The sequence below is a fragment of the Rhinatrema bivittatum genome, chromosome 1 (assembly GCF_901001135.1).
Source record: "Rhinatrema bivittatum chromosome 1, aRhiBiv1.1, whole genome shotgun sequence".
Lineage (NCBI taxonomy): Eukaryota > Metazoa > Chordata > Amphibia > Gymnophiona > Rhinatrematidae > Rhinatrema > Rhinatrema bivittatum.
In genome coordinates this window covers 832877185-832901804 of record NC_042615.1, presented here as the reverse complement: position 1 = coordinate 832901804, position 24620 = coordinate 832877185, and the positions used below count along the sequence as shown (strand labels likewise).

General features: G+C 50.6%; 1 protein-coding gene across 3 annotated transcripts in view; it reads left to right on the top strand.

Moving 5' to 3' along the window:
• The window catches only part of LOC115079566 (long-chain-fatty-acid--CoA ligase ACSBG2-like), a 157893-nt gene that overhangs the window by 28847 nt on the left and 104426 nt on the right, over nt 1-24620 (top strand). For 2 of the 3 annotated variants that reach the window (XM_029583236.1, XM_029583218.1), the window contains exons 2-3: nt 7156-7261; nt 7815-8416. In XM_029583236.1, the coding sequence (XP_029439096.1) occupies nt 7173-7261; nt 7815-8416 (691 nt within the window). In that variant the 5' untranslated portion in view covers nt 7156-7172. Of the gene's footprint in view, nt 1-3916; nt 3946-7155; nt 7262-7814; nt 8417-24620 lie in introns of those variants that run through there. The other variant, XM_029583227.1, reaches the window with a different exon arrangement.

Sequence of the window (24620 nt, the reverse complement as noted above, 5' to 3'; positions counted from 1 at the left end):
CCTGAGAGCACCTGAAAGAAGCAGAAGAGGCCCCCGAGGAGCGGGTATCGGTTTCCTGAGAGCACCTGAAAGAAGCAGAAGAGGCCCCCGAGGAGCGAGTACCGGTTTCCTTAGAGCACCTGAAAGAAGCAGAAGAGGCCCCCGAGGAGCGGGTACCGGTTTCCTTAGAGCACCTGAAAGAAGCAGAAGAGGCCCCCGAGGAGCGAGTACCGGTTTCCTGAGAGCACCTGAAAGAAGCAGAAGAGGCCCCCGAGGAGCGGGTACCGGTTTCCTGAGAGCACCTGAAAGAAGCAGAAGAGGCCCCCGAGGAGCGGGTACCGGTTTCCTGAGAGCACCTGAAAGAAGCAGAAGAGGCCCCCGAGGAGCGGGTATCGGTTTCCTGAGAGCACCTGAAAGAAGCAGAAGAGGCCCCCGAGGAGCGAGTACCGGTTTCCTTAGAGCACCTGAAAGAAGCAGAAGAGGCCCCCGAGGAGCGGGTACCGGTTTCCTTAGAGCACCTGAAAGAAGCAGAAGAGGCCCCCGAGGAGCGAGTACCGGTTTCCTGAGAGCACCTGAAAGAAGCAGAAGAGGCCCCCGAGGAGCGAGTACCGGTTTCCTGAGAGCACCTGAAAGAAGCAGAAGAGGCCCCCGAGGAGCGAGTACCGGTTTCCTGAGAGCACCTGAAAGAAGCAGAAGAGGCCCCCGAGGAGCGAGTACCGGTTTCCTGAGAGCACCTGAAAGAAGCAGAAGAGGCCCCCCGAGGAGCGAGTACCGGTTTCCTTAGAGCACCTGAAAGAAGCAGAAGAGGCCCCCGAGGAGCGAGTACCGGTTTCCTGAGAGCACCTGAAAGAAGAAGAAGAGGCCCCCGAGGAGCGAGTACCGGTTTCCTGAGAGCACCTGAAAGAAGCAGAAGAGGCCCCCGAGGAGCGAGTACCGGTTTCCTGAGAGCACCTGAAAGAAGAAGAAGAGGCCCCCGAGGAGCGGGTACCTGTTAGCAGCCCCGAAGGCTGTAAGAGTTCCAGACAGCGCAGGAGTGGCAGAGCAAATCCCATCCGTAAGGTTCCCGTTGCTAACTCGATGAGCTAGCAAATACCGTAGGCTTAAATATCCGGGCAGCGTGACGTCATATCAGGGGGACGCCCCTGAGGTTCGCGCCAACGTACAAATATAGATGAGGGCGGCGTGCGAGTGCGCGCCCTAAGGTACCTTGGAGGAGCGTGGCGGGAGGCAGCACCAAAGCCGGTCCGGGGACGCCGGAGAGGACGGCAAACAGACGCCGTGGCAGCCATCAGTCCCAGGTGAGCGGGAGGAGCCGCAAGCAGTGAGAGGTGGGCGGGGCCAGAGGTGGGCGGGGCCAAGCTGTTGAAGACCGATGGTTACAACAGGAGGGTGTCCTGGGTGCTCCTGCCTCTTTCAGACAGGACAGCGGTGCAGGGTCCCCTTGGAGTCCTGGCGCTGAGGGCTTCCTGCTTGCACCCTTTTCTGTGGGGGCCAGGTGGGAGGTAGAAGGGCTGCACCTGGTCCACAGGTAAGAGAGAGAGAATTCCTTTAGGACCTGAAAGGAAACATTGCTCACACCGGACCCAGCGTGTACCAGGGACCCTGCACCAGAGGGGACCTCAGCAAGCAGAGGTGGACCTGGTTCCCTGCATTACTCTGCTATCTGTCTCACGAAATGTCTCTCTCTCACACACACTCACACACACACCCACACACTCACTCACTCACACACACTCACACACTCACACACTCACACACACTCACTCACACACTCACTCACACTCACTCACAAATGCAGCCTGTCTTTCAGTCACGCATTCATATTCACACAAACTGACACACTCATACAGCCTGTGTCTCCCACACACATTCACACACAATCACATACACACATACAACCTGTCTCACATACACACCCACACATGGACACACACATCCGCCCTGTGTCTCCCACACACATTCACACACAATCACATACACACATACAACCTGTCTCATACACACACACACACACACATGGACACTCACAGGCAGTCTGTGTCTCCCGCACACATTCACATTCACACACAATCACATACACACATACAACCTGTCTCACATACACACACACACATGGACACACACATCCGCCCTGTGTCTCCCACACACATTCACACACAATCACATACACACATACAACCTGTCTCATACACACACACACACACATGGACACACACATCCGCCCTGTGTCTCCCGCACACATTCACATTTACACACAATCACATACACATATACAACCTGTCTCACATACACACACACACATGGACACACACATCCACCCTGTGTCTCCCGCACACATTCACATTCACACACAATCACATACACACATACAACCTGTCTCACATACACACACACACATGGACACACACATCCGCCCTGTGTCTCCCGCACACATTCACATTTACACACAATCACATACACACATACAACCTGTCTCACATACACACACACACATGGACACACACATCCACCCTGTGTCTCCCACACACATTCACACACAATCACATACACACATACAACCTGTCTCATATACACACACACACACACATGGACACACACAGGCAGTCTGTGTCTCCCGCACACATTCACATTCACACACAATCACATACACACATACAACCTGTCTCACATACACACACACACATGGACACACACATCCGCCCTGTGTCTCCCGCACACATTCACATTTACACACAATCACATACACACATACAACCTGTCTCACATACACACACACACATGGACACACACATCCGCCCTGTGTCTCCCGCACACATTCACATTCACACACAATCACATACACACATACAACCTGTCTCATATACACACACACACACACACACACGGACACACACATCCGCCCTGTGTCTCCCGCACACATTCACATTCACACACAATCACATACACATATACAACCTGTCTCATATACACACACACACACACATGGACACACACATCCGCCCTGTGTCTCCCGCACACATTCACATTCACACACAATCACATACACATATACAACCTGTCTCAAATACACACCCACACATGGACACACACATCCGCCGTGTCTCCCGCACACATTCACACAAACTGGCACAGGAATAGAGCCTGTGTCTCTCTCACACACACACTCAGTCTCTCACACTCACTCCCCCCATGCAGCCTGTATGTCTGTTTTTGTACGGTGCTGTGTACATCTGGTGGCAGCGTATAAATGAGGTAGAAAAGCACAGACCCCCTTCGCCTGCCCTGGGAGGATGGATGATGGTTCCCTGTGCAGGTCTGGAGCGCTCAGCTCTCCTGGACTTCTCGTCCCTCCCCTGCACGTGGCTCCTCTTCGGGAAGACTTGAAAAGGAACAAAGGTCCTAAGCTCTGGAGCTCTCACCCGAATTAGTTACATTTTTGCTAAGGGGCCGAAGCATTGCCTGTTTTTTTTCGAAGGTTTGGGGGGAGTTTAAGAATTTTGCAATTTTTGGTTAATTATTTCTTTACTACTGCTAATGTTTTTAGATCATTTTGCATTGGGTACTGTCTGCATGGGAATGTTGTACACGTAAGCCAATCAATTTACGGATTTGTGGCACATCCAGAAGAAAACTTAAACTAAAGCCAGGAGCAGACTTTCCTATTTCCCTCCCGTGCTTGTACAGCTTTATGGACTATTGGGGCCACAAACCAAGCTGGGAATGGGCGAGGGCCTCCCAGGGCCTGCGTGTGCGCCACCCCGGGGGTGCAGCCGGCGGGCACATCCAGGAGCCAGGTCACTCCCTTTCCTTTCTGGGAGGGAACAGGAGCCTTCCCCCTTAAACGTGCCTTTCACATTTAGCCGCTCTGATTGGCTGTGCAGGCCCGGGGGGGCGGAGCTTGGAGGGTATAAAAGTTCTCCCTGGGGGCGGGGCTTAGACACTTCCAGCTGAGAGGAGATCCTGCAGGCAAGTGAAAGTGGCTCTCCTGGACGGGGATGATGCACCCGAGAGGGGCTCTGCGGTGCCTGGGAGTAGTGGCCTCGTCCTCTGGGGCTGCGCCTGCAGGTCCTTGCCCACCTCCCCTGACCTTTAGGTTTCTGTTTTTAAAAATCTGCTGCAGTTCCCAGCTTTGCAGCCACGGATTTCTGAAACTCCAGCCCCCAACGTGCGCTGTGTCCCGTTCCTGGCGCAGGGCTAGGAGTTTATTAGAAGTGGCTTGGAGATGATGAGCCCTCCCGGCACCTGCTCGGGAAACAGGAAGCCTTCAGAGCCACGTGAGCTCGCGTGGGAGTAACCGGGAGCCTCCCCGTGCGGCCGGGAGAAAGTGTCCGCCCCCGAGGTGGCTGCAGGAAGCACCAGAGATCCGCCCGCCCCCAGCCTCGGACCTCGCTGGGCCCTAGCTCGGGGGTGGCAGTCCCAGCCCGAGAGTCATGAATATGCATGAGAACTGCATGCACGCTGTATGCAAATGCCTTATGCATATGTATTATGGTATCCTGACACCCTGAACTGTGGGACTAGTTAGCACTCCCCCTCCTCTCCTACCTGTATCTGAACCCTGGATGAACAGAGCTTTCTTAAAGGGACAAGATACCCTCTCACTGACGCTGGTATGAATATGTGCGAGGGAGGGTATGGGGGGGTGTGTGCGTGGATGTGACAGATGGGAAGTGGTGGGGTGGGTATGGCTTGTGGATAGGGGTTGGAGGGGTGTCGGGGAGTGAGAAGTAGGAAATGATGGAGAGAGGGTATGGTTGTGTGCTGGGGAGTGGGGAGGAAATGACACTGTGGGGGGGGGGTGTCATGGAATGAGGGGTGGGAAATGGAGAGGTGTGGGGAGGACATGAGACTGCAGGGGGGGTGTCAGGGAGTGAGAGGTGGAAAATGGAGGGAGGCTATGGCTGTGGGGGGGAGAATGTCAGGGAGTGTGAGGGGGGAAGCTACAGCTGTGTGTGTGTGTGTGGGGGGAGTGTCTGAGTGTGAGAGGTGGGAAATGATGGGGGGAAGCTGCAGTTGTGTGTGTGTGGGGGGGGAGAATGTCAGGGAGTGAGAGATGGGGGGGGGGGAGAATGTCAGGGAGTGAGAGGGGGAAAATGGGGGGGGGGGAGAATGTCAGGGAGTGAGAGGTGGGAAATGGTGGGGGGGGGAGAATGTCAGGGAGTGTGAGAGGTGGGAAATGGTGGGGGGGGGGGGGAGAATGTCAGGGAGTGTGAGAGGTGGGAAATGGTGGGGGGGGGGGGGAGAATGTCAGGGAGTGAGAGGTGGGAAATGGTGGGGGGGGGGGAGAATGTCAGGGAGTGAGAGGTGGGAAATGGTGGGGGGGGGGGAGAATGTCAGGGAGTGTGAGAGATGGGGGTGGGGGAGGGTATGGCTGTGTGCTGGGGAGTGGGGAGGGAATGACTGTACAGGGGGAGAATGGTGGAGGGGGAGGGTAGTTCTCTTCCTGTAGTAGATTCTTCCTCAGGACATGGTGTCTGTCTGTGTGTCCCTGCCTTTTTCCCTTTGCAGACTCTCCCTGGGGAGAGGCTGCTGGCTGTTCCATGTGAGTTTATTAAGCCCCTGATGTTAGTAAAGTGCGAGTGATTCCCGTGCATAGGGAAAGTGCCCGCTAAGACCAGCGTTTTAGTGAGAGGCCCTTGCTGCTGGTCTGTTTCATTTCTGGCCTGGCGGCAGGATCCCCTCCAGTTCTGCTCCGTGGTGTGTGGGATCCCCGTGCATAGGGCGAGTGCCCGCTAAGACCAGCGTTTTAGTGAGAGGCCCTTGCTGCTGGTCTGTTTCATTTCTGGCCTGGCGGCAGGATCCCCTCCAGTTCTGCTCCGTGGTGTGTGGAATCCCCGTGCATAGGGCGAGTGCCCGCTAAGACCAGCGTTTAAGTGAGAGGCCCTTGCTGCTGGTCTGTTTCATTTCTGGCCTGGCGGCAGGATCCCCTCCAGTTCTGCTCCGTGGTGTGTGGGATCCCCGTGCATAGGGACAGTGCTCGCTAAGACCAGCGTTTTAGTGAGAGGCCACTGCTGCTGGTCTGTTTCATTTCTGGCCTGGCGGCAGGATCCCCTCCAGTTCTGCGCCGTGGTGTGTGGGATCCCCGTGCATAGGGCGAGTGCCCGCTAAGACCAGTGTTTAAGTGAGAGGCCACTGCTGCTGGTCTGTTTCATTTCTGGCCTGGTGGCAGGATCCCCTCCAGTTCTGCTCCGTGGTGTCCGGGATCCCTGTGGCTCTGCTCTCTGCATCCAGCACAGCACAGGGGGTAAGGCCTCTGCTGCTGCACTGCAGTCAGTTTGACTCCTTGGGGCTTCCCGTTCAGATTTGTCTGCATCTCTCCGTTTCTGGCCTGTGATCCCGGTATCTGAGAGTCTGTGTGTCTGGCTGAGGTGCAGGCTGGGTGTCGGGAGGGTTACAGGCCGGCTTGTACTGACTTCCCCGTGGGTGAGATACGAGGGCAGCTGCTCCCAGTCACCGAGGGACGTCCGTCCTGCCCCCCCCCCCCCGTTAGTAATCCTCCAGGAATCACAAGTTTGCTTCTGCTGATCTTGTCTATACCCCTTGCTGGCCTTCTGCTCTTCTGCTCAAATGTCTGCCCACCATCTAACTTCCTCCAGAGAAAACAAGTGCATCAAATGACAGTAAAATTCATTCGTCAAGCAGAAAAAAGATTATAAAATTCTGATAGCCACTGACTATCTCTGCTCCCCCCCCCCAGGGAAAGCCATGGGCCTGTGCCTCTGCTCCCAGCTCCTGGTCTCCTCCGTGCGCCTCTGCTCCCAGCTCCCATCTGCTGCATTTAAAACAAAACTGTAACGCAGCGCACACCATAGTCGCGCTATCCAAAAACCCAGTCCCCTACCTCCAGCCCCCCCCCCCCCATGGTGGGCCTGGATAATGCAAGAATGGGTTTCCCCTCCCCCGCCCTCCATCTCTCCCCCTTATATGATGGTGTCACCTTCAGATGTGCTCCTAAATCTCCCCTCCCCCTCTCTGTACACACCGAACCCTCCTTTCAGTTCTGAGTTGCACCTCCCGGGTCTCTGATCTGTATCCAGTCTGTCTGTCCCGATGCAGCCGTCCTGCCCACTGCTTTGTGAGGCTGTGGGTAAGGGTGTCCAGTGCCAGGATGCATAGTGGGGGTGGTGAGGGGGGGTCCAGGCTCAGCCACCCATCTAACCTCTTCTCTTTCTGCAGCATAACCAGCGCCCAGGATGGAGGCCCAGGGCCCGGGATGCGTGACGGACCACAGCCTGCACACGGTCAGCAGCTGGAGTGCTGACCATGACCTGTCCTCAGAAAGGTAAAACAAAGAGCACAGGGCCCAGAGAGAGGGAGGGAGGGTGGTGAAACCAGCAGTACCGCAGGCCGCTCCTCCTGCACGTTCAGAAATGGTGCCGGGGGGTGAGATTAACGCGTGCACTGAGAATCCCCAGCCTCGGCTTATAGGCGCTCACCCTGCCATGACTCGCACGGATGCCACCTTGATGTAGAAGAGTCTGTTCTCCCTGCCAGGTCTGTGAGATTAACCTCCTCTCCCCCCCTCCCGCAGCTCCTGGAAACCCCATGTAAGTGAAGAGGGCAGGACTCTAGCATTCTCGTTGTCGTTCCAGGAACCCGTTAACGTTTGTATGTCAAGGCTTCTAGCAAAGTAATAAGAACCGTGCTCTGGCTCGCCAGCCTCCTTGTCCTCCCTGAAGGGTCTCCCTTGCAGTTCCAACCAGGAGTCGGGCTGTGCAAGTAGGGTTAGATCATGACGTGCATATCACCAGAAGTGATTTGTGATGCCACCTTCAGTGTAGGAGCTGAGTCTGTAAAGCTCTAACAGGGTCTTCTCTCTCTCTCTCTGCCCACAGCTTTGTCGAGATATCCCCGAGTAAGGACGGGGTGGATAGTCCCGCTGTTGCAGGCCATGGGCTATGGAAGGGAGTACAGGCAAGGACTGGATCAGAAGATGTCTCCTCGCTAGTGGTCATCAACGGAGAGGACTCCCTGAGCCAGACAGATGGAGGGTCAGACAAAGCCCCCATCCTCATCCATATTGACCCAGCAACTCCTGTAAAGCCCGTGAAGGTCCCTGAGGGAGCTGCCCTTGGGACAGAGAAGAGCAGAGAGGCTCCTGATCCTGGCGTGAGAGAGGAGTGCGCAGCAGGAGAGCAGGGAACCACAGAGACGGACGCCGAGCTGCTTTCAGAGTCTCTGGTGGCCTCTGCAGAGTCCACGCCAGTGAAGGACCATGAGCAGAGCGTCTCCACCGTAACCAGTGACCAACAGGAGGATGAGTGGAGGCCGGCAGAGCAGGATCAGGGGAGTAGTTCTGCAGCACAAGAGAGCACGGAGGGGCAGGAGAGTCCTCTGGATGGGGCATCTCCTCCGTCACCATCTACAGGCGAGGCTGCAATGGGAGGAGACGGGGACCATGTCCTGAGGGCTGCAGATGGAGCCAAGACTCCCACAGGTAAACACTGGGGGGAGAGGTGCGTACAAACCCCTGCCTCTGTTCTCTCATTCCTGCTCGGTGTGGGCTCAGGTTTAATGGCTGTCAGGCCTTGTATTGGAAGCTTCAGGAATCTTGGCCACTGTTTCCAAAATGGCAAAGAAAAAAAAACTTAAGGATCCACCAATGTAAATTACAACAAGAAAGAGTTGGTGTATGTTGGAATGAACTGTGACTGCAATGTAAATTACACTGTCGATTCTTTTATTTTCAAAGTTTATTTTTCAAAATTTTAAAAATTGGAGGAAGACCTCCGTGCTGATCTTTTATGAAAGAGTACAGACCAGTTAATAGTCATCCGTCTAAAAAAACTCCAGTATTTCTCTTCTATTGAGAGAATTCTTTTATTCTTTCTATAAAAATTATTTGATATCGGCTCTTGCTCACTGTGTTTTTGTATTGACTAAAGTGGGCAACAGATACATCGGCAGGAATTGAGCCAATAATGTTGCCTCTTGATAAACAATTGCAGTCTCAATTACATTGCCCGATTGACTTGCTCGAATCGCTGGAAAAACCTTTGGACAAGATTGCCTTCTAAATCAAGGTAGTGAGGCTGGTGAAGCCGCTGGGAAGGCAATTCAAGGGACACTTGAGTGCCACTCTGAACGTTGCCAGTTGAGGCTCGTTCTTCAATGTCTCTACGGTTCTTATGTAAAGAACATTGTGGTTCTGCAGTTCTGGCACTGCAAGACTTGCCACAGATATTTTATTAGCTCTATGAAAGCTGCTTGTAATTCAAATGTCGCTTATCTTGGCGTGATGGTTGCGCCAGAGGATGCCTGAAACGCTGACGTACGTTTCGACTTTTGACTTGAAGCCCAATGACAGAAAGTTTGATCAAACAAGAAACTATAATTCCTTGAGACGAGATACTGCCCTGACGCAGCTTTTCCAGCGAAATGTACGTCGACGTTTCAGGCATCCTCTGGCGCAACCATCACACCAAGATAAGCGACATTTGAATTACAAGCAGCTTTCATAGAGCTAATAAAATCTGTGGCAAGTCTTGCAGTGCCAGAACTGCAGAACCACAATGTTCTTTACATAAGAACCGTAGAGACATTGAAGAACGAGCCTCAACTGGCAACTTCTTAGTGCTGCTCAAGTGTCCCTTGAATTGCCTTCCCAGCGGCTTCACCAGCCTCACTACCTTGATTTAGAAGGCAATCTTGTCCAAAGGTTTTTCCAGCAATTTTCGAGCAAGTCAATCGGGCAATGTAAGTGAGACTGCAGTTTATCAAGAGGCAACATTATCGGCTCTTTATCTTGAATTGGGTCAATTCCTGCCGATGTATCTGTTGCGCACTTAAATTAGTCAATACAAGACACAGTGAGCAAGAGCTGATACCAATCAAATTTTTATAGAATAAGTTTTTTTTCAATAAAAGAAATACTGGAGGTTTTTTTAGACCGATGACTGTAACTGGTCTGTACTCTAATTCAGAAAAGATATCAGCACTGAGGTCTTCCTCCAATTTTGAAAATAAAAGAATCGACAGTGTGATTTACATTGCGCTCACAGTCCATTCCAACATAACACGAACTCTTTTTCTTGTTCCAAAGCGGCAAAGCCAGGTTACCTGCACCCAGCAGGATAGGGCCTGGACCTCTGGCTTGACTCGGTACGGCACGTTTTATGGTCTTTAGACAGGACGCAGTTCCCTATTTTCAGGTGATAAACAGATCTCAGACAATTCTAAAATATTCACATTTTGGGAGAGGGTTCTCCATCCTCTGGGTCCTTAAGTCTTCAGTTTCAACCACTTTTTTTCACCATCAATTCCCAGACTTCTCCAAAAGTGGTGCTGTTTAGATTGATTTTTCACCCCCGTTTTCGGCTGATTAAAAAGCAGCTGCAGCCTCTCGAGGTCTCCGAGGGCTTGGAAGCCAGTGCGGGCCGAAGCACCTCCCGCCCTCCGAATCCCGACGCTCGCTCCCCGGTGCCACCGATGTCCTGTGACTGGCGCTGCTGGTGCAGGCCGAGGGACCCTGAAAGCCGCAGCCTGGAGGCCCCACCAGTAAAGGCGACACAGGCTGCTGCAATGGGGGGTGAGGAGAGGCACCTGCTAGGCGAGGAGGAGGAGGAGGAGTAGGCAGGGATTCTGCTGAGTGGGTGGGAGGGAGAATCTGCTCTATTTTATTGCCCTGGCTTCTGGCCACCGAAACAAACTCCAATATTTACCTAGAAAAACGAGTCACATTTTCCCACTGCCTTCCTCCTCCTGTTTTTTGTTGTCCTAACAAACCCTGAGAAATTCCCAGGGAGAGAGAGAAGCTGAAAACGAAGGTGCCCATTCCTTCTCTGCCCCGGCAGGGGGTGAGGAGCCTGTGCGGGGTCCTGGTAATGGCGCCCCCTCGACACAGGGGGTCAGTTCACTGCCCGAGTCCCGAACCCACCCTCCCAAGCACCGGCATGGATTCTCGGAGCGGCTGTAGGTGTCGCCGTGAATAACACCACGTCCGCTGGTCTTCTGCTGGCGCCCAAAAGAAACCTTAAGCAGTAAATCTTTCTTCCGTCTCTCGTTCTGGGTCCCTCTGCTCCTTCAGCTGCCTGAGCTCCACTGCTGAGCTCCTGCTCCGCCGGCAGTGGTGGCTGCTTCTCTACCCAAACGGGCAACGTGAAGGGCCCAGGGCTTCCAGCCGCAAGCCAAGTCCAACCAAAAATATTCTCCCTCTCGGTGGCACAGAATTCTCAGGATCCACCCGTTCGCTGAATGTGAATTAGCAACAACTCCCATCCAAACTTAGGATCCCCCAATGAGTCTGTGAGTCTGCAAATATAAAGTAATGTGGACCTGAAAACTATCTCTGTGCATGAGAACTGTGCACCTTGTGTAATGCGCCTGGGGCCGAGCCTCAGGATGATACCGGGGTGAGCAGGTTCCCTTACTGTGGGCCCTGGGTGGACACTTAGCTGGTTAGGCTGAGTGAATGGGGAGGTGACCCTCGACATGCAGCCCCGCTCTACGAGGGGGCTGGAATGGCCATGTGACTGCAGCCCACGGTCATCTCTCTGGTTCTGTCCCGGTTTGGACAGGTGAGCAGACAAATTCAGATTCAAAACCTGTTCCCTCATCCAACCTCTCAACCCTGTTCCTTCCACCGGGCTCTGTCCCTTTCAGTAAAACGTAAGTCACAGCTGCTGGCAGGTCATCCCAGGCGACCTCTGGCCAAAGGTAATTAAGAGGCGCAAAGTTCAATCATTTTCTTATTGGGTCACGTTTGCAAGTTCCCAGAAGCACTGGGGGTAGGGAGATGTATGGAAACAATAATCCAGGTAGGAGCTGGCTGTAATCCTATATTCCCTGTACGTACCTGGATCAGTCAGACTGTGGTTGTACCTCCCTTCCAGCAGATGGAGACAGAGTTCCCAGAAGCACTGGGGTAGGGAGATGTATGGAAATAATAATCCCAGGTATGAGCTGGCTGTAATCCTATATTCCCTGTACGTACCTGGATCAGTCAGACTGTGGTTGTACCTCCCTTCCAGCAGATGGAGACAGTTCTCAGAAGCACTGGGGTAGGGAGATGTATGGAAATGATAATCCCAGGTATGAGCTGGCTGTAATCCTATATTCCCTGTACGTACCTGGATCAGTCCAGACTGTGGTTGTACCTCCCTTCCAGCAGATGGAGACAGTTCCCAGAAGCACTGGGGTAGGGAGATGTATGGAAATAATAATCCCAGGTGTGAGCTGGCTGTAATCTGGAGGGATTTGGACAGAGTGGGACCTGCATTGTCTGCTTTAAAGATGTAATCTCTCCTCCCTGTGTCTATCCTTCTAGTAGAGACCCAACCCATACTGACCTGATGAAGCAGCTTTTACTCCCCACCCCGGTTCATGAAATTGCCCTGGGTGTGAAGGGATCCCTTGCCAGCTCTCCTGTTATGGTGGCCAGCTCCTGGTGTGCTCCTCCTGATGGAGGGCTGGCTCTCATCTCTCCTCCTTGCCTCCTTCATGAAAACTCAATTTTTAGTTTCCTAAAATGTTTTGTGGCACCCTGTGAGGGTGATGGGGAAATCTGCCTTGGCCCATCCTCCGGCAGCAGGCCTTCCCGTGGATGCACCGTCCACACGCTGGGACACCAGCGTCCTGTGCCGTGACCCCCGCTTCACGGAGCAGGCTCTTCCAGCTCTCTAATCACCTTCTGGGGGTAAGAACATAAGAAAATGCCATACTGGGTCAGACCAAGGGTCCATCAAGCCCAGCATCCTGTTTCCAACAGTGGCCAATCCAGGCCATAAGAACCTGGCAAGTACCCAAACACTAAGTCTATTCCATGTAACCATTGCTAATGGCAGTGGCTATTCTCTAAGTGAACTTAATAGCAGGTAATGGACTTCTCCTCCAAGAACTTATCCAATCCTTTTTTAAACACAGCTATACTAACTGCACTAACCACATCCTCTGGCAACAAATTCCAGAGTTTAATTGAGCATTGAGTGAAGAAGAACTTTCTCTGATTAGTTTTAAATGTGCCCCATGCTAACTTCATGGAGTGCCCCCTAGTCTTTCTACTATCCAAAAGAGTAAATAACCTATTCACATCTACCCGTTCTAGACCTCTCATGATTTTAAACATGAAGAAGGCGCAGAAAGCAGGAAATCTGTAGGAGACGTGGCAGTGTGCATGCAGACTTCACATCTAAGGTCGGGCAACCCCTTTCATCCACACGCGCAGAACTGTGGCTGCAGGATGCGGGCCAGACCCACCTTCCAGCACGTCTGCATCGTATACAGGGCAGATTGCACTTGGCATTTAGACATTTTAACAATCTTACTCCTGACCTTCATGAAGAGGAGGGACCCGGGCTCAGTCTGACCCCAGCAGAGCAGTCAGGAAGGTGCACAACGGGCATCGCCAGTCGTTACCTGGCTGCAGGTCTCTGTATCTCGAGATGAGCTGTGGTCTGCAGACCCGTCGAGAGGAGCACGGCCTACACTGCAAGCAACAGACGGGTGTCGGGCTCGAGACCTGACCCGGCAGAGCTGCTAACGCAGTCGAGCTGTGAAGGGTTAAGTTTCCCCAGGATGGGGGCAGTACACCAGTAAAGCAACTTTTTTTTTTTTAATTATCCCTGTGATTCTCCACCGAAGCACCACCTGCAGAAACGGGCAAGGTCCGGGGGTCCTCTTGATCCGTGGGGGAGAGCCGCGGACCTGCCACAGATTCTGTCTGTAAGCAGACGTGGCAGGGGAGCTGTACGTTCAGTAGTAACTAGCAGGCTTCATGAAAGAGCCAGGGAAAGCGCAAAGCCCAGACGGAGCTGGAGCAGGCCTCGCTGGCTATGATGTTTCTGCATTGCCTGAGCGCTGTGCGGGTGGGTGACGTGCAGTGCACCTGCACGCCAGCTCTCCGTGTACGCGTCCCGAGAGCCCCTGCTGTCTGCTTCAGCCCCTGGCAGTGCTTTATGGGCAGGTGTGCAAATACTGGGTGAGCACCGCAGCTCAGGTGTCCCAGGGTTTCACATGTCACTGCTTGGAACAGGAAAGGGGAACTCGCCTGCTGAGACAGAGCTGAGACAGAGCTGCCCAGCCCTGCAGCAGTCCAGGGGGACTTCCAGGATCTGCAGGAAGGCTTTCGAGTCTGGCTTCCTGTGCACGCAGGTAACTGGGATGGGGAGGGGGGAACAGTCAGACTCATGATGGTTCTGTGATCTTGCCTCGGGCACGGAGCTGAGCAGGGTCATCCCTTTGCTGGTATCACAGCAGCAGAGACGTCCTTCGTCCTCACAGTGCCCGGGGAGTGGGGTGCAGTGCTCTGGCTCCTCTCTTCCTTCTGTTGGGTTGAGCTTGTGTAACCCCCAGACGGGGCTCGCTGTGAGAGGGTCTGGCCCCTGCAGGCTCAGGGTGGATCTTGCTGAGCTGGAACGGGGAAATGCCCCTTGGATCTGCCCTCTGACCCCTGTTCCTTACTATCCTAATGGTGGTGCTGGTGCAAGCTCCTCGTCCACGTTATCTTCCAAACAATCCCCTTTTTTCTGGGAAGACCAGCAGCTAACGTTTACAAGGCTGATCTAACCCTTACTGAGCCCACAAGCAGCTTTCACAAAGTTATCACTTACCCCCAAATCTCTCAATACTCTCCCTGACTGTTTCCTTAGGGGGAGTGATGTGCACTTCTGCACACGAAATCAGTTTGTCTACCTCCCCTTTATGCGCACATCAGCTTCACTTCATGGGCTGCAGGATACCCCTCTGGTCCTGCACGGCTGGGGACCATGCCCCATTGGGCAGTGCCTGGACAGTCGCTGCAGGGCGGGGGGGGAGGGTCCCTGAACTCGCCAGCCTTGCTGGCAGCTCTTTCCAAATACTGACCTAGCATCATATGGGCCTCGCCTTATTCTCTTAAATCCTTCTCCCCAAATCTCTTTTAAAGGATATTCGAGTGGATTGCAAACTGGCTAAAAGACAGGAAACAGAGTAGGATTAAATGGGCAATTTTCTCAGTGGAAGGGAGTGAGCAGTGGAGTGCCTCAGGGATCTGTATTGGGACCCTTACTTTTCAATATATTTATAAATGATCTGGAAAGGAATAAGACGAGTGAGGTAATCAAATTTGCAGATGACACAAAATTGTTCAGAGTAGTTAAATCACAAGCAGATTGTGATAAATTGCAGGAAGACCTTGTGAGACTGGAAAATTGGGCATCGAAATGGCAGATGAAATTTAATGTGGATAAGTGCAAGGTGATGCATATAGGGAAAAATAACCCATGCCATAATTACACGATGTTGGGTTCCATATTAGGTGCTACAACCCAAGAAAGAGATCTAGGCATCATAGTGGATAACACATTGAAATCGTTGGTTCAGTGTGCTGCGGCAGTCAAAAAAGCAAACAGAATGTTAGGAATTATTAGAAAAGGAATGATGAATAAAACGGAAAATGTCATAATGCCTCTGTATCGCTCCATAGTGAGACCGCACCTTGAATACTGTGTACAATTCTGGTCGCCGCATCTCAAAAAAGATATAATTGCGATGGAGAAGGTACAGAGAAGGGCGACCAAAATGATAAAGGGGATGGAACAGCTCCCCTATGAGGAAAGACTAAAGAGGTTAGGACTTTTCAGGCTGGAGAAGAGACGACTGAGGGGGGATATGATAGAGACGTTTAAAATCATGAGAGGTCTAGAACGGGTAGATGTGAATCGGTTATTTACTCTTTCGGATAGTAGAAAGACTAGGGGGCACTCCATGAAGTTAGCATGGGGCACATTTAAGACTAATCAGAGAAAGTTCTTTTTTACTCAACGCACAATTAAACTCTGGAATTTGTTGCCAGAGGATGTGGTTAATGCAGTTAGTATAGCTGTGTTTAAAAAAGGATTGGATAAGTTCTTGGAGAAGTCCATTACCTGCTATTAATTAAGCTGACTTAGAAAATAGCCACTGCTATTACTAGCAACAGTAACATGGGATAGACTTAGTTTTTGGCTAATTGGCTTCTTATATTTATTGCTTGCTTTAATGTTAAGTTGATTATTGTACTACTTTCTAACACCTCCTAAGTATGCACAGTATCTTATATTTCCCACCCTATCAGCTTCATATATTTAATGACTGCATTTTAATGTTAAGTTGATGATTGCAATATCCTCTATCACTCCCTAAGTGTACAATTTCCCTCTTCCCTCCTGCCCTCCTCTTTCTTCCTCTCTCCTTCCTCCTCCTAGTTTTGCATATTTAGTATCCCCCCTCCCCGGTTCAATCTTAGTTTCATTGTAAAGCTTTTGTTCTGAAGTTTTTTGTTTTATGGAAACCGATGTGATGTTGCTATACAAAAAAATGTTAAACTTGCCAGTTTCTTATGGCCTGGATTGGCCACTGTTGGAAACAGGATGCTGGGCTTGAACGACCCTTGGTCTGACCCAGTATGGCATGTTCTAATGTTAACTCTCTCACTAAAAACTTCCTCCTTTAAAAAGTCCATTGCTTTATAGTGCTCTTACTCTTCACTGGCATCTAGTGGTGGTTCCTTGTAACTACAAGTGTTACATTTCACACCAAAACATTCAAACTTTACCGACACTTTTACAAGATCCCAGAAACAAGTCAAAAGCTGTCCCTGCCTGGACTCTTTCAGGTCAGACCCTAAAAGGCCAGTTTGGGAGGCCTGTCACATCTGCATATCTGTAAAATTTTAACTTTATTAGAAAAGTCTCAATCAATACCCATACTCTCACGGACTCCATACTCTCACGTCTCAACACCCATACTCTCACGGACCCTTATCACTCCGACACATCTACAATGCATACCCTTACGGTCACCTAAACCACATAGTGATACACCCATAGAGTTAGATACCTGAGAATATATCCTAACCTGATGCATTCTCATCCTCAGTCCTGATTAGTTACCACAAAGTATTCTTATTGTACAACCTGTTATCTTTTTATGTTAGACTTAATCATGCTACCTTACCTGTTCTCGTTATATACCATATCAGCATATTTAACTCCCAGCCACAACAGTTTACAGTTTTGTTTCTTTTTGTTTTCTGCAAATGTATTATGTTCCTAATGTAAACTGGAGTGAAGGAATCTAGCTAAACTTCGGTATATAAAAACAATTAAATACAAAAGTAAAATGCCTAGTTTCCTATTAGTAATAGGATCAAAATCTTGATGGGAGATTGCCCAAAAAACCTCTACTAATAGCCAGGAGAGATTTAAAAACAAAGTAAGCAAAAAACCATTACAAGCCACTGCAGAACCAGCACGACAGAGAAGAGGATAACTCCAGCTCAGATAAAGTCTGTGGGAGGATGACACCAGATGCAGCCCCAATAGGGAAAGTCCTTTGACTTGACCCCATTGAGCACGCCCTGTACCTCGTGGGGTCCCTCTTCAGCCTCTTTATTTGCACAGAGCTGCAACATCAGGGTCTGTGAGCCTCATGGGTTTGGCCTCTTTGGGGAAACTTCCTTCATGTTTGTGTTTTTTTGGATTTCCTCGTGTGCAGTAGACGCCAGGCTCCTTCATTCTCCCCTTAGCATCTTAGTGTTTGACATTTTGCTGGTAAGTTTCCTTTCGTGTCGATTCTCCCAGGGTGGGGAGGGTGCAGTTGGTGCCCTCATGTCACCAAAGCTTGATTTAGCATCCCTTTTCTTTCATCCCATCGTGGCCTCATCCAGGTTTAAATGATGCCATTGGTATCTGAGGATCATGTCCATCACAGACCCCCCGCCATGATGAACATGTTCTCTGCCTGGGGGCATCCCATGATTGGCATTGCCATGTGTGCCCAGATGACCCCCTAAGGGACGTCTGCCTTGATTCAAGATGGAGCACCTTTTCAGGTCTGGAAAAGTCCGAGCCATCTGCATTGAGGGACTACAGAGCCACGCTGAGCCATCAGCATCGGCAGGGCCCTCGGTGCAGTCAGAAGATATGGGTGCCAGAGACCTACCTTCATGTTTCTCCAGGCTGAGGACATCTGATGCCTTGGCCCAAACGAAGGACCATGCTGAACACAGAGGTAAACGTCGGCACCAGTCTGTCTCTGCACGGGGATGCACCGGCTCCTGCTGTGATGTCCTTGAAGCTACCCTGCGGCAGGGATAACCAGACCTCCCACCGATGCCGGGTGTGCCATGGACTGATCAGTCCTGGTTCCAAATAGGATCTGGTCATGCTTCATCTGTCCCCATGGCACCAATAGCACCTGCACTTTCTTGGAGCCATTGCTGGAGTCTCTACATACGCTCATAGACACATTACTGACTCTATTCCTAGGATGGTGCTGATGCCTGGCAGGGCACTGGAGCTGCCCCTGTCAATACAGTGGTCATGGCCAATTCCTCCTCAGAGAGAGCTCCCCTAGGCTGGCCCAGCACCCAAGGCCTGTGGCCCCTATCAGTGCGTGCACCCCTGGATAAAGGCTGATTGCTCAGGGCTCCGTCCCTGGTCATGACGCAGAGTATGGGACATGACTCGGAGGTCTCAGACAATGCCTCCGATGGTCTTCCTTCAGGCCTGTTTCCGGAAGAGTGAAGGGATATCCCTACCTTTGCAGGGTTTGTGCGGTTGTTGGCAGAGAAGATCCCCTTTCAGTTAACTGAAGAGGATGCCTGGTACACAATTCTGGAGATCCTCCAGTTTGTGGAGCCTCTCAAGGAGGTAGTGGCGGTCTTGGTGCCTAACATCTTTAAGGAATTGCTGTTGAGGATCTGGGAACACCCCCTCACAGTGCCTCCCATGAACAAGAAGGCAGACAGTTTCTCATCCAGAAGGCGGCTGGATTCGACAGGCATCAGCTGCCCCACCAATCTGGTGGCTGAATCTGCTTTGGAGAGCTAAGTGTTCTTAGACCCATTCCTCGGCAACCTCAGGGCGATGGATGCTCTTGGGAGGAAAACGTTTCAGGGAGCTATGCTCATTCTTCCCAACTCTACATGAGCCAGTACTCGCAGGACATCTGGAAGCAGATGCAGGAGGTGGCTGAATAGCTGACGCAGCAGCATGTTGCTGGTGCATAAGGGACTGGAGTGGAAAACCCAAGGCTTCCTTGACCTACAGTGTTCAAGACAGCAGAGAGGGTTTCTGCAGCAGAAATCAGTGGCTGTGGGCCTCTATCTCCTCCTACTGGAGGTACAGGAAAGACTCGCTGAAACCTGTCAACTCCCAGGACAGGGTTTTGACTGGGTTGTAGGGAGCATAGCCCAGTCCCCTGTACCAGCAGCGATGGCTCTGTCTGGGAAGGCTAAGGCTCTTTGCAGACTATTGACCCAGTGTAACCTCAGACTAGTGGGTTCTTTCCATCGTCCATCAGGGTTACAAATTTAAACCTTTTGGATGCCCAGCCAAATTTCTGAGCCCGTTTGGGGTCCAGTAGCACATCAGGAGTTACTGCTTGAGAAGCTCTTCTCCTTAATGGCCAGAGCGGGCGAACCCTTTCCACCAGGGCTTCTACTTCAGATACTTCCTGATTCCAAAGAAAACAGGAGGTCTTCATCCCATCCTGGACCAGAGGGCCTTGAACAAATTTCTTCAAAAAGAAAAGTTCAAGATGGTTTCCCTGGGCCCCTTGATCCCCTTACTGCAAAAAGGGGACTGGCTATGCTCTCTTGATCTGAAGGATGCATACAGCCACATTGATCTTACCCAGTCATTGGAAGCATCTCTGATTCATGGCGGGGGGAAACATCACTTGTAGTATCCCATGCTGCTGTTTTCGGCTTGTTAATCCCATGTCTCTTTACAAAATGCCTGGCTATGGTAGTGTTGGTAAATTTGGGCAGGATAGGAGTGCATGTCTTCCCTTTTCTAGGCAATTGGCTGGTCGAGAGCAGGGGCTGTCAAATCCATGCACCTGACCATCCGGGTGATGGAGTTGCTAGGGCTTGTCATCTACTGCCCAAGGTCCTATCTCAGCCCGTCATCGCAATTGGACTTCATAGGAGCCCTGTTAGACATGGCTCATGCAAGGGCCACCGATTTGATGGCCCTCGAGGCAGAGATTCCACAGAGCCAGCAGGTGTCAGCTTGACGTGTTAAGGTTGTGTCACATGGCTGCAACAGTTTTATCACTCCCTTGGCATGCTTGTACATGAGAACAGCCCAATGGACCTTGAGGTTATAGTAGCATCAAGCCACGTAGAGCCTCCAGGACTGCATCTGAGTCACTCAGCCCCTTGTGGTCCTGGTGGCAGGTAACTTCAGATCCTGAATGGTGATTTCCTTTCAAAGTCCTCCTAATCAAATTGTCCTAACCACAGATGTGTCCAGCCTGGGTTGGGGAACTCATGTAGATGGGCTCAGCACTCTGTGAATGTGGCCTGCCAGGGAATGCTGTTGCCAAAACAGCTTGCTGGAGCTTTGGGCAATCGGATACATGCTGTGGGCTTTTGGAGATCAGTTTCTGGTTTCAAACAGACAACCAAGTAAGGATGTGGTTATGTAGTCAAGCAGGGACATACAGGCTTGTAATTCCTGAGTCAGGAAGCAGTTCAGATCTGGTCCTGGGCCCTCTCTCAGGGCCAAGTACCTGGTTGGAACAGAGAATGTGTTAGCAGGCACAGAGTCATGGCTTCAGACCCTACGAATGATCTCTGGACCAAGAGGTCATGAATCAGATCTTCTGACTCTGGGAAGCCTGGAGCTCCTTGGAACAGGAAGGTTCCTCTGTTCTGTTCCCTGTACAGGAAACTACAAACCAGCCTTGGATGCTGTCGCCCACTATTGGGGCAAGAGTCTTCTGTACATGTATCCTCTGACTCCACTGGTAGTGAAGACCCTCTAGAAGCTTCATGAGGACAAAGGGACGATGATCCTCATAGCCTCTCATTGGCAGAGACTTGTCTGGTTTCCATACCTACAGGAGTTGTCCACCCAGAAACTGATCAGTCTGGGGACTTCTCAGATCTTGTCACACTGGATCGAGGCAGGCTGTGGCATCCCAGCCTCCAGGGCCTGTTGCTCACAGCCTGGATGTTGAGAGGCTAATTCTGCAGCCACTCTGAGAGGATATATCTTGAGTCCTGGTGGCTTCTAGAAAGCCTTCCAACTAGAATTTCCTATGGATTGAAATGGAGGTTTTCTGCATGGTGTGAGTAGAAGGCCTTAGATCCTTTCTCCTGCCTCCAACAAAAACTGCTTGATTTAACTTCTACATCTGTCAGAAGCTGGCTTGAAAACCAACTGTAAGGGTTCATATGAGTGCAATAGGCACATACCACCATGGTGTAGATGGTATGTCCATCTCTGTACAGCCTATAGTTGTAAGCTTCATGTGGGTCCTGCTTCAATTGAAGCCTCCGCTGAGCTCTCCCATTGTCTTGGGACCTCAATGTGGTGTTGGCTCAGCTGATGAAAGCTCCTTTTGAACTGCTGCGCTCCTGTGACGTGAAGTACCTGACCTGGAAGGTTGTATTTTTGGTGGTGGTCACTTCAGCACACAGGGTCAGCAAGCTCTGGGCCTTAGTGACTTATCCACACTATGCTGGTTTTTTTGATAGGGTGGTCTTGCATGCACACCCTAGGTTCCTGGCTAAGGTGGTAGACATCAATCTTCCTGCCAACATTTCTCCCAGTCCCCATTCGCACCAAGGCAAACTGGTCCTGCACAGTGTGGACTGCAAGCGAGCCTTAGCCTTCTATCTGGAGCAGGCAGACAGCCCATAGACAGGCCACCCAACTTTGTTTTTTGATAGGAATAGGTTGGGAGTTGCCATTGCCAAACACTATCAGATTGGCTAGCAGATTGTATCTCCTTCCTTTATGCCCAGGTGGGTCTGTATCTTGGGGTCATGTCAAGGCTCATTCTGTCAGTCATGGCAGTGTTTGGTGGTTCACTTGCAAGCAGTTCCCATGGAAATGTTCTGCAAGGCTGCGACGAGGCCTTCTCTCCACAGATTAACATCTCACTATTGCTGGGTTCCGCATGGCTGATGCAATAGTAGGTTTGGCCAATCCATCCTTTGGAATATGAAGAATAGAACCCAACTCTCTCCTGCCTAGGGCTTGTTGGGTCCAGCTGACTCCCCCTCTGTTATCAACAGCACCATTTTTGTCACCATTGGCACATGCTTTGAGTATCTGGTCCCTTTTTTATGTTGGGTCGGCCTGTAGCTAGGGATTCACCCATGTGTGGGGATTACCATGCTGCTTGTCCTGGGAGAAAGAGTTGCTTACCTGTAACAGGTGTTCCCCCTAGGACAGCATAAGAACATAAGAAAATGCCTACTGGGTCAGACCAAGGGTCCATCAAGCCCAGCATCCTGTTTCCAACAGTGGCCAATCCAGGCCATAAGAACCTGGCAAGTACCCAAAAACTAAGTCTATTCCATGTAACCATTGCTAATGGCAGTGGCTATTCTCTAAGTGAACTTAATAGCAGGTAATGGACTTCTCCTCCAAGAACTTATCCAATCCTTTTTTAAACACAGCTATACTAACTGCACGAACCACATTCTCTGGCAACAAATTCCAGAGTTTAATTGTGCGTTGAGTAAAAAAGAACTTTCTCCGATTAGTTTTAAATGTGCCCCATGCTAACTTCATGGAGTGTCCCCTAGTCCTTCTACTATCCGAAAGAGTAAATAACCGATTCACATCTACCCGTTCTAGACCTCTCATGATTTTAAACACCTCTATCATATCCCCCCTCAGTCGTCTCTTCTCCAAGCTGAAAAGTCCTAACCTCTTTAGTCTTTCCTCATAGGGGAGTTGTTCCATTCCCCTTATCATTTTGGTAGCCCTTCTCTGTACCTTCTCCATCGCAATTATATCTTTTTTGAGATGCGGCGACCAGAATTGTACACAGTATTCAAGGTGCGGTCTCACCATGGAGTGATAGAGGCATTATGACATTTTCCGTTTTATTCATCATTCCTTTTCTAATAATTCCCAACATTCTGTTTGCTTTTTTGACTGCCGCAGCACACTGAACCGACGATTTCAATGTGTTATCCACTATGACACCTAGATCTCTTTCTTGGGTTGTAGCACCTAATATGGAACCCAACATCGTGTAATTATAGCATGGGTTATTTTTCCCTATATGCATCACCTTGCACTTATCCACATTAAATTTCAGGATGTTAGTCTTCATGAAACCTGCCCGCCACCCTGCAGAACTGGGTTTCTCCTATTTTATTTTGGTTCTTATTCTGTTAAGACTGAAGAGGGACCCCAACATGGACACAATATAGGGCAAGCTGGGCATGCTCAATGTGGTCAAACGTCTAGAAACCTTGACATGTCTTGTGTCCAGGCTCCATCTAATGTCACCCATGTGTGAGGGATAACATCCTGCTGTTATCAGAGAACACCTGTTACAGATAAGCAACTCAGCTATATCTGGGATCCTGTTACGGGGTAATTGGGGAAACTATAGATGGAAAACTTGACTTTCCTACCTTGCAAAATGGCAGGAGCTAGTTTTAAACAAATCAGTGGCTATACAGGTAGACATAAGTTAAGAGGGAAGTTGGTGGTGTGCTTTTAGCAAAGGGAATCTTGCCTTACATGTAACCCCCACTTGGAAGGGACACCTGAAGAGTGCAGGTGGGGTCGGCTTTTGACTAGTGTCTGGGATTTTGTAAGTGGCTAGTAAAGTCTGAATGTTTTGGTGGGAAATGTAACTCTTGCAGTTACAAGGAACCACCACTAGATGACAGTGAAGGTAAGAGCACTATAAACCAATGGGACTTTATGAAGGAAGCTTCTGGTGGGTTCTCTAGAGGAGCGCCAGCCTCCTGGGAAGGGCTCAGAAGGCCAGCAGATGGCTTAGTGGGCCCAGGCCCAAAGGCTAGGAGGCTATGCATGGATTCTTGGCTGGCTAGGGCTCCTGTGCACTGAGAATCCCCTCTGCCATAGTCTTGCTTCACACTCAGTTACCAGAAGACTAGGACTTTCTCCAAGATGGACATCAAATGAGCAAACGTTTCTTCTGGTATTTCCAGCAGTCAGTGTACTAGTTCCATTCAGATTTGAACAGGTTACATAGCTGGGTAAGTCTAGGCTGAGGAGGATGCAAAAGCCAGAAAATTCAAGCTATAAATGTTTCCAAAACTGCATTTGTTTCTCAGTTACTCATTTACAAACTTCTCTCCACTCCTCTTCAGCAGCTCCCTTTTATTAGTGCAGTCACCTTTGGCAGTTGCCAGGGTGGGGAGTGACCCTTCTGTGGCCCTAAAACTGAAAAAACCACCAAAGGTGAGAGTCATTCACAACTACACCTGTTGTGCAGTTCAAAGGAAACCTTTAATTGTAAAGTCCCAGCACAAATCTCTGCATACAGCGCCATCCTGAAGGAAAGTCTTTTGCAATAAGAACATGCTGTGCTGGGTCAGACCAAGGGTCCCTCAAGCCCAGCATCCTGTATCCAACAGTGGCCAATCCAGGCCATAAGAACCTGGCAAGTACCCAAACACTAAGAAGATCCCATGCTACTGATGCAATTAATAGCAGTGGTTATATCCTAAGTAAACTTGATTAATAGCAGTTAATGGACTTCTACTCCAAGAACTTATCCAATCCTTTTTTGAACCCAGCTACACTAACTGCACTAACCACATCCTCTGGCAACAAATTCCAGAGCTTTATTGTGCGTTGAGTGAAAGAATTTTCTCCGATTAGTCTTAAATGTGCTACTTGCTAACTTCATGGAGTGTGCGCCCTAGTCTTTCTATTATTCGAAAGTGTAAATAA